This window comes from Theobroma cacao, chromosome 9 (genome assembly GCF_053813885.1).
Source record: "Theobroma cacao isolate CCN51 chromosome 9, ASM5381388v1, whole genome shotgun sequence".
Classification (NCBI taxonomy): Eukaryota; Viridiplantae; Streptophyta; class Magnoliopsida; order Malvales; family Malvaceae; genus Theobroma; species Theobroma cacao.
The window spans coordinates 7,497,880-7,508,879 of NC_142647.1; the positions used below are offsets into that span (position 1 = coordinate 7,497,880).

At 32.1% G+C, this 11,000-nt stretch overlaps 1 protein-coding gene across 1 annotated transcript; it reads right to left on the bottom strand.

The window, feature by feature from the left end:
* Window positions 1-62: 62 nt before the first annotated feature.
* LOC18588828 (ENTH/ANTH/VHS superfamily protein) lies at window positions 63-6,371 on the bottom strand. The gene is made up of 16 exons (XM_018128153.2): window positions 6,216-6,371; window positions 5,427-5,550; window positions 5,264-5,333; window positions 5,022-5,119; window positions 3,976-4,117; window positions 3,784-3,884; window positions 3,138-3,221; window positions 2,936-2,986; window positions 2,762-2,827; window positions 2,614-2,679; window positions 2,441-2,521; window positions 2,259-2,336; window positions 1,584-1,733; window positions 1,395-1,470; window positions 1,048-1,160; window positions 63-878 (listed from the first exon to the last, which is right to left on the bottom strand). Exons 2-16 carry the CDS (start codon window positions 5,523-5,525, stop codon window positions 525-527), a joined length of 1,629 nt encoding a protein of 542 aa, XP_017983642.2. The 5' UTR covers window positions 5,526-5,550; window positions 6,216-6,371; the 3' UTR covers window positions 63-524.
* Window positions 6,372-11,000: the final 4,629 nt, after the last annotated feature.

Below are 11,000 nucleotides of genomic sequence, written 5' to 3' on the forward strand. Positions count from 1 at the left end.
GCAAGTAGGGGAAAACCCAATTAGCATGTGCCCAAGTCCCAAGTAATAAGAACCCAGAGCCAGAAATTTAATACTCATGCTTCCTCATCATATAAGTGCGTAGGAACAGTTCAAAATATTACAAATCATTTCTATCATCTACAACCTTAAAAGACTCAAAATGAAAAAGAAGGGGGAAAAATCCTGAAACAAAACAGGAACAAAGCTCCTGCTTCAGCATCAACACTTTAGCAGGTTTAAGAAAAATTGAAAAACTTAACCAAGTCTACAAGCATTATTACCAACCTTCATCAATGAAAATAATCAATAACAAAATGCTCGCTCTCTCTCTCTCTCTCTCTCTCTCTCACTAATTATTTAACAAAGAATCTTAATCTAGCTAACTACTGCACATTCACAACATATGGTACACAATTTCCCACTCTTTCAAGCATTTTCCATGCTCCGAATTCACAGCTGACAATTGGCATATTTCTTCTTTCCTGTGCTTCAAGATATATTAACACGTTCTTTGCACAAAGCATCTATAGAAGGCCTGTATATGGATTGTGTGCTTGAACTGGCATACCTGAGCCGTAAGGGTGGACACTGGCTCCGTAAGGATTGCCAAAAGGATTTGAAGCCTGCTGTTGCGGGCCCATCATCATCACCTGCTGCTGCAACATAAAAGCCTGCTGCTGATTGGCCATTGCTGCCATCTGGACTGAAGGTGGAGCAGGAACCATGTTGGAAGCATAAAAGGGGTCATGCGCTGGTTGTTGCATCATGGCACCAGACATAGGAGCTGGTTCCCAGGGATTATAGGTCACGCTCTGGTTGCTTCTTCTGATTGCATCATCATACAGGCTGTCTAATGTAAGCTTGTCAAGTCCTCCCGCCTTTCAATTAAAATGGCATCAGTGAGACATACATGTATATTTTATGTATGAGTGAACACACATGTTTAAAATCCTGGACAAAACCATTACATTGTAATATGCAACAGCCTTGTGATATAGCATACATATTGAAACGTTCACAGAGAAGAAACAATGTAAGTAAAAGTACCAGTTTGCTAGCAGCAGTGGCACTGTCATTTGAACTTGGAGCAGTGACAAGTGCCAATTCCCAGCCAGTAGTACCATTGGTTTGAACAGGAGCAGCAGCAGAAGTCATTTGCTCTGCAAGAACCCCACCGTGAAAACATAATATCACAGTTCTCCAACAAGAAATAAACCATTGAAGCAGAGTTGATCCAATTTAAACAACCAAGAGAGCTTAGGAGCTTATAAATTCAAAGATGTAAGACAAATTTTAAAATATTCAAGTTCACATATGTGGTTAAAACCAGTAGGAAAGTGAGTTGTTGAAGTTTCATGCTGTGTATCATTGAATTACTGAAAAGGGAGACTCACCAGCAGGAACAATAGCCAATGCCAAGGCATTCTTCTCATCTAATTCTGAAGCAACTGGGACAGAATTATTTAAACCCTAGGAACAAAAGGAAGAGCTCATAATGAAACTAGAAAAAATTCAGATTTACTGCTAATTTCTCTTATAACAGTACAGTTGGTAACAAGAACAAAAAGAGACTACGAAGTTACCAACAAATCAGGTGGTTCAACAATAGGCTCTTCCACTTTCTCCACTTTTTCTGGTTCAGGAGGAGGAGGTGATGGTGAACGTTTACATTCCTCCTGCACCTCCGGGGTTTTCTTGTACTCAATGGCCAACACCTCCTTGGGTTTGTCAACCTGGTTGTTCAAAAATAAAACGTGTAACAATAATCATTTCAGACTTTTGTTAGATTAATAGAAAGTAGTAAATTTCAAAACAGGACTTTTATAAACAATTAAAAAGAACATATATCATAGAGATGGTAAGATAATGCTATATATGAATAATAACTCAATGGAAAAAACAACAATGAAAATTGGGTTGATCCTTATTCTTTATAGAAATCAGATTTCAAAGTATGCAAAATTGTCTAGAATTGCACAAATGGGTGAATCATCGCTCATTCAAAGAAAAGGAGCAAAAACCATTCTCTCCAATTACTTTGTTAACAAAAAACTCTAAATCACATTACTCTATTCCACAAGCCAATCTAACAAAGCTATTCTTACAAAATTCATAAGCTAAATAGGATGAAGTTTACAAATATAAATACATACATATGTTACATCGAGTTGCATGCATGCAAAGGCATAGAAATATAAATAAATTAAAATATCTTCCAGTTCAAACCAAAATCAATTTCGCAGAGATATTATCTAGACCTGATCTTTGCGAACTGTTGAAGCCCGTGGAGCTTCTCTTACATACTCTTCCATGGCTTGTAGAAATGATGCAGGTGGCTTCAACACAAACACCAAAAAAAATTAGATTTTAATGAAAATTCATGAGGATTCAAGGACAAAAAACTCTGTTTCAGAAGGCACCAAAGGTGGAGATTCCTAACCTGCTCTATCTTAATAAACCTTTCTCCACGCCCAACATCAAGACTTTTACATACTTCGTAAAATTCTGAAAGTCTCTCGGCCTGCAAGTACAAAGTGTTAATTCCCACAAATTTGGAATCCTCTTAATATACACTAGGACATAATCTTAAAAATACTGGAACAGTCATTTTACCTGTTGCCCCGATCTCCTGTATATATCCAAAGCCTTTATAGCATCTGGACGTTGCATCTCAAAGAACTGTCATAGTTCAGAGCATCATATATACATGATTCAATGAATAAAAAAGCATCTTATTTAGAAATCTAATACCACAGCTTACCTTGTCTACGAGATTGACTGTACCATCACTTATAGCTTGATAAACTTTGACACTTTCAGTAGCCACCTGTTTGAAATGACAAAATGACAAATACAAGAGAATTTAATTTCAAAATTAACTCTACAAACATGGGGAGTGTAGACAAATAGTATATCTCTTAAAAAAATACCATACCATTGAAAGCGCCAACTGGATTACAAAATTATGAACAGCTGCACCTTGTGGCTGCATAGAAATTCCATTAATTTCCTCACCAAAAATAAGGGGAACAAAAAACAGAAGATTTTGTAGAACATGACAATACGCAACTATCACAACCAGACCATTTTGCATGCCACATCCGTGTATAGCAAAAAAGGAGGCATTAAATACTCACCTGACAGCCAAGAACGCGGAAAAGGAGCTGTTGCAAAGCTGGCAACTGCTCAAGCAACTCTGCAGTGTCCAAATCTTTCGTTCTCTGCAAGAAAATTTAAATTCTATGAATTCTCCAGATAGTTCAGTTTCAACAAAATGAAAGAGCTTATAAGGGACATAGTTACAAGTCTAACAAGAGAGAGACAAAAATAAGGTCCTCACAGGGTAATTTTATCCAATTAAATTAAAATCCCACAGTTATAGATGTGCATGCATGCTTCCAGGCACTAAAACTAGAGCACAGAAAAGTGATGGCAGGAAGGGAGGTTAGAAAACTGTAGTAGTTTTTTATAATAATAGTTTAAAACAAGATGTGGTGCCATAAAATGAAGTGTTATAAAAGTAGATTATTCAAGAGCTAACTTGAAGAGGCATGACTAATTTATTTAAAGGAAAAATAGAGTTCTAATTCTGAATTCTGAACCACGCAAATATTGGAACTCTATGCAAGTGCCATAAAAAATACTAGCTATGATGTTGCAGAAAATTCGTAAAAAAAAAAAAAAAAAGATAGCAATTTGCCTTCCAATTAACAAATGACTGAAATTAAAACAAAAATTATAGAATCAAGAATAAAGATTATATTGAAATCATAAGCTTCTTACTGGGCGGTCCATCTCAATATCATACTTCATGACACGAAAACATTCCAGCCTCTCCTCCAAGAATAAGGCATAAGTGCGAACCCAGGCAGAATAATCCCATGCTGTGTAGCACATGATTAAGAATTTTTAAACAAGAAATGTAATTCTTGAGAAAATTAATAACACGTATTCACGGAAGATACGATAAGATACCATTTGGGCTGGAATCGTCCTTGAAATGAGACATGTTAAGCATATGGCTTCTACTTCTGCCATAGTTAATGACTTCTTCATGAAATGTAGGGTCCACCTCCCTCAGAGCACGATGAATGACTATTAAAGTTTTCAATGCAACCTAAATTCCAAACAACAGTCAGTCCACCAAATTTCAGCAACAGCCATCAAACACAATATGATTGTTAATGTTTGCAGAGATCAGGTTTCCAATTAAACTAATAAATGAGCATTCAAGCCAACAAATATTCTTGATATCAAAGTCATCATCAAGTAAACACACAATCCATAATTCCATTAATAAATCATTGCTCTGAAATTCTCAGCATTCACAATGATAACCTGTCATAAGTTTCCAGTTTGAATGTATAATTCCAATGATAAAAGATGTAACTGAAACTTGCAAATCAGAGAATCTTAATTACAGTATATTTTAACCCTGACATACTATGGAATCAAAATTTTCACTTGTCAGAGTTTTGTCCTTTAAAATAATAAAGGCATAGAGCAAGGAAACAGATATAAAAGGAATCAAACAGAATGTAGTGTCAAGCAAGGAACTATTCAAAGTTAAATTTCATCTTACTATAGCTTCTATCAGAATTAGACTTTATAGTCTAGAAGTTAGGAAACAAGCAACAAATCACATATGTCTATTCAATGCACAAAATCTTGCTCAACTTCTTTAAAAATAGAAGCTTTAATTGTCTTCAGTTTGTTTTCATTATAAAACATTTCACATCCAAGTCCAACAATCTCTCCTTGATCATGAATCAGACACAGAGTCTTGATTTCTATCATTTGTTCAACAGTGATGGCCTTATATATTTTATAAGAGTTTAAAACTTATAGATAACATTATTATAATATATTAAATAACAGGGATCTAATTATTTAATCACTAATTTCTCTCTCAAAGTAAGGCCAGAATTTTGCATCTTTATGGCAACACATGCTACCTCATATCGGCACATCTCTATCCTCAGTTATCCCATCACAATACATTATTGGTAATATTAACATACCGCCCAATTATGAGTCCTTGATAGCCGCCTTGCAAGAGCCTGGATGCAATAGGCAACATCAGCCCGAGGCCTAGTAGCTGAAATGGCAGCAAAAATAGCTGTCGAAAGGAAAAACAAGTATTATCCATAGATCATCCATAAGGTGCTCACTTTATGGGCAGATCAAGACTCAAACTAAATAATTCTATTACCATCTACCTTGGGAAGGAATAAAAAATTAGAAAAGAAAGCCCAGTACCCACCTCTTATATGTTTTTCCTTTGCAGGACGTTCATAATGATTTGTGGCCTTAACTATAGCAATATCCAATTCCTGCAAAACACAAAATGCATAACCAAAAAGGATCAGCAACATCCATAATTGAAAAACCATCAAGAAGACTATTGCTATATTCAGTTAAACCACCTTATAATCACTATTGACTTTAGCCAATGAAACAGTGGTGGTATCCTTGATGGCTCCAAGTGCTTTCCTCAAGCTCTTCTGAGTACCCGCGCCAGACATTCTCTCCCCCTCTCAATCAAAAATACTAAAAAATAAAAAATAAAACCATCATTTATACAACATTACTCTCCTTCATACAGACTTAAATTTTCCTCAAACTATACAATAAAATTCATCTTTGAACATGAAAAGTAAATAGTAATTCCTTGAACTCGTTAAAAACATAATCTTGAGCCTCAACTCTTGAAGTTCGCAAAAACAACAAATAAGATCTATTATGCCATAATTATTAATTGTCTATATGATCGAATAAGCACTTTTAACTCTCATGAGCAAATTTGGACAAATTCACATCACCAAAAAAAACACGCACACACAGAGCATAGAAGAAGAAAAAAGCGGGACTAATCAATATGAAAATTAAGAAATTTAAACAAATCCCTTACAAAGTTTCCCTTTCGACGCCATGAAATGAAACCATTGCACAATCTAAAACAGCCAATCAAAACCAATCTAAAGATGGAAAAGAAAAACAAAACAAAATCCAGCTAGCAAAACAAAATGAAACTGAAAATTTTCAAAATTCAATCAGACAAAAAGTACCCATCTTTGACTTACCACCCAATAGGAAAAAAAAAAGATCTACCCAAATAAAAATGAAAAAGAAAATCAATCAACAATTCTAGAATTATGTTAATCTTCAATATATATTGAAGAAATGAGAGATCAAACAGCTTAAAAAGGATTTACCTGAGGCTGAATCAGAGAGAGAGAGAGAGAGGAATTGGTCGGTGGAGTTATGGTCTTTTAGAGAGAGCAAAGAAAAGTCGAACAAATAATGAGCATTTGTGTTCTGGTTGGTTTTGTTGGGTCGTCGGCGTCGATATTCTTTTTTATTATTTATTTATCTATTATTACTTTATTATATTTGTGTAAATTGCATATATTTAAATCTATTTTTGATTTTTTTTCTCTATATCTGCTCTCTTTTTTTTGTGTCAGAATACGGCATTGTAAGACTTGTACTGTCGAAGTGGCGAGTAAAATACTGTGGGGGTTTTGTTACTCTGCGTTCGTTCCCATTCTGACGTGCTGGGCCTGTACCCTTTTTATTGTTTTGTGCTACTAGTTTTTGCGTCATTTGCATTATATGTGATTTAACATGCTTTTTATTTTTTATTTTTTAAAATTTTGGCTATAAAATTGAAAAAAAATTGATTTTGAATATAGCAGTAATAATAAATATAATTAATTAATTTTAATTATTTTAGTTAAATTACTTTTTTATTATATTTGAAATTAATTTTCTTATTTTTATATGACAAAAATTTTGTAATATAATTAACAAGGAAGTCTAAGCCAAGTAAATCTTTTGCAATAAATTGTGCTTCAATAAAATCAAAATTCTTATTTATATAGCAAATAAATCTTATTATTATAATTGTAATTTAAAATTATAATCAACAAGAATTATTCAAAATAATAATTTAAAAATATGATAAACAAAACGTAGAAGTGATAATAAATATAAAAAAAAATTATTATTGTAGTTAAATTTGTTTATTACATTCATAATTAATTTTGAATTTATTTAACTTACTATAACTAAAATTAAGAAATATAATCAATAGAGAATTCTAAATCAAGTAAATCATATTATAATAAACAATTTTATTAAATAGACTTAGAATTCTTATCTATATTGGATAAATCTTATTACCATTATCATTAATTTATAATTATAACTAACAAAAATTATTCAAAATAATAATTTAAAATATAATAAATTAATTAATTTTTAACTACTAAAGTGGTGTCATAAATCCTACATCAGTAAACGATGGAGTAAGTATTAGGTATATAAACATAGGCTTCTATCACTTATCAAGTATGTCTTTATAGTTGATGAACATGAACTCATGATTCGTAAATTTACTTAAATTCTATTTTTAAAATTAAAGTCGCACGAGGTCTACTTAAATTATCAAGCAAACTTGAATTTTAACTGATGTGGAGCCCCCATAAGATATAAAAGAGTCGAGAAAGGTTAGAACTAGTGTAAGAGTCTTCTTCTATAGGTAAAGAACTAGTGCAACGAGGTATATACAATTGGGTGGGATCGAATGTTACGAATCTAATAGATATAAGATATACAAGGATCGAGGTAGATCCGAACTAGTGTAAGAGTCTATTTCTTCTACAAGGTAAAGAACCAGTGCAACGAGGGTGTTGCACAATTAGGTACGGTACAATGTTACAAATCTAAAAGATATAAGTACATAAGGGTTGAGATAGATCTAAACTAGTGTAAGAGTCTCTCCCTTCTACGGGTAAAGAATTAGTGTAATGGAGGTGTTGCACAATTGAGTGAGGTAGAATGTTACAAATCTAAAAAATGAAGTGAGTTTTAAGTATATAAACATGAATTTTCTACCATCTATCAAGTAGGTATTTTGAACTAGAAACGTAGGTTTGTAACATATATTTATTTAAATTATATTTTCAAAATTTAAAGTCATACGAAGTTGAATTTAAATTCCTATTCATAACACAGTCTTATATATATAATAGATAGATTATAGATAATTGCAAAATTATTATTAGTTTCAAATTTTATTATGACTTTGAATTGGATTTATAATTCAAACTCAAATTCTTTCCTTTCTTATTATTTGAGTTAAGCTAAGGCACAAGGTTTTGGAAATACACAATATATTTATTGAAACACATTATGACAATATTAATTTGATTTTCCACAAAAATTATAGATATCATACTTAAAAATTATCAAAATTTGTTTGAGATTCTTTGCTTGGATGGTGGACCATGTGAAGGATGATGAGTGTAACGATACAAGTTACAAAGGAACTGGTATGTACTGGATTATTTATACTTTTGATTTGATTTTTCTAAATTGGGTTCCAAAAACAGGAAGTGGGTTTTTAAGACCAAAGAAAGGTGTGGTGAACCGTAGTTGTCTTCTTAGAGCAAGAAGTCGCTTGGAAACAAGAACACCTAATGCTGCCAGCTAGGTGAAAGACTCCACTTTAGAATTTTCTTTAGTGTAATTGTACCCTTGCTCTTTGGGCCCACTCTAGTCTCTACAGATGCACCTTTTTTGAAATTCAAAGATCAAAATTTAAACTTTCAACCTTTGAAGCTAGATGATTTTTGTCTTTCATTTTAACCTTTAGGGTCATAAATGAGGGGCTTTTTTCTTTTCTATTTATTTCTTTGAAATTTAAAGAACTTTCTTTAATTTAGAGTCTAATGTTCTTTTTTAAATATATAAAGCATGGAAATTAAAATTAAAATTTTAAAATTACTAAAAGCGATATTTGTAAGGAGAAATCGAGAAAAAGAAAATTTATTAAGACTTTTTTTGTTCAATTAGATTTTAGAGTGAGAAGTTATATTTTTATATTTTCATATTTTTATTTATTTTTCAAAAAAAAAAACGTAAAATCACTTGTTAAATATTTTAATAATTGATTATTTAACTTAACTAGACTTCAAGCACATATTAAATTTGTTACAATCATAAAGTGACAACTCATATTGTCACAATTAATCAAAATATAAAACCATGAAAAAAACATTTATTAAAATGTAATACACATTTCTTCAACAATAAATTACCCTCTAAAGTTGCCTAACAAACGTAGCAAATATGTCAATTTAACCATTTGTAAATACTAAAACGACAATTACATCGTCGCAAAAAAGAAAGAAAACTAGGAGTTTAGTAAAAAGCCTTGAACATGCTTGATTTGGACAATTCATCCAATCTATAATGAAACTATTTGGTTAAAGTTTTTCAATTGTAAAGAACAAGTTTTATATTTAAAAGATCTTGATAATTTTTTTTATAAGATTTTCATTAAAACATGCTTCAATTGCAACCTACTTATAGTTAAAGCTATATTTCTTTGAAGAAAGGGTGAAAGGAAAAATAAATATATTTTTTCTTCCAAAATATGATATGAAAATATTTGTAAAACTAATTTTAAAATTCACTATAAATGATAAAATTGAATTACTCTTTCCATTTGAAATTCATTCTTCAAATGATATAAAATTTTAAAAATTAGGCATTTTGTTTCTCTTGAAATAAAATAAAAATTAAAAGATTTCACTTAAAATTAATATTTCAATGAAAGATAATTAAGAAAAAGTATTTTACATTTTAAAGAGTTAATATTATTTTAAAATAATAATATATTGGAGTAAGTATTAATTGGTGCGAGCCGGCAAAAGGGTATTTTTTGTCTATACAACCAAGTAGGTGCCACGTGGAAACCACGTGAAATGCTTGGACAAAGCTATGAAGGAAAAAGACGATCGCACCCTCCACTTTCAAAACTAGAAGAAAACAAAGGAATAAACTGGAAAAGGATCTATCAAATGGGCAGCGTTGAAGGGCAAGATTTGTCTTTTAGAAAATTGTCATGATTCTGAAGAAAAAAAAAATTAATGGTAGACCCCACCCCACCAACAACCTGGGTCCAGTTTTTAGTTCGACCTTTCACTACTTCCTGTACCATGTTAGAACGGGTGCTGGTGGGTGGGCTCCACCAAAGCTCTACCCTTTTTCCCTGATTTGTTCTTTGTGATTTTTATTTAATCCACTTTTTGAAAATATGTTTCTAATTTTTCTAAACCGTCCGATTAACTTTTCTGGACGTACAAGATTTGTACATATGAAAATTACTAAATAAAGGATTAATAACATATTCGTAAGCTTATAAATGAATTAACAAACATCTGAATTAATAGTTAGTTCGATATCAATAATTTATTAAAGAGTTAATAATCTAAGGACAACAGCAGTCCACTATATATTTAGGCATAGCCAGTCTCCATCCTCCAGCTCCAGGTATCAGGGGGGAGTTATGCAGACCAGCTTTCCAAGTATGTTTTTTATTCAGTGTTCTGTCAAGTGTCAGAAATCCCCTGTATTTTTGTACCAAAGGAGCAATGAAATAGCAATCTGCCGACAACAGTATAATAATATTATTAGGAATCCTGATCATCCAGCAATATATATATATATGAGCTAACTTTCTCTGTCAAATTATCGCCTGTTTGGTCAATAGGTACTTCAATCATGCAACCTTTCTGATGCATTGTGTTTACCAGAAAGAAGAATAGCAAGTATTTCGGAAGGGAAAACAAAATGAAAAGCAAGACAAACCAAAGAGTAGGGAAGCCATCTTTGACATTAAGCTACAGGAAGTCAATGACTTTGCATGGAAGAAACCATGAGCTCTAAATTTGGCAGATTCAGTCATCAAAAAGCAGAAAACAATTAAAATGTTGGTTGAGTTGACAATACCCCAAATTTGTATCTTTATTTTAAAGCATTACTACGATCAAATCTCATTTGGATTTAGTTGTCAGATTTGCCCTATGCATGACGCTGAGGATGGCCCTTTTAGCATCCCAACTTTCAGACTGCATGCATGTATCTACCTTGCAGTGCACTGCACAATCCTCATTTTATTTCGAGATACAGCTCTTACTCATTTATTTCGG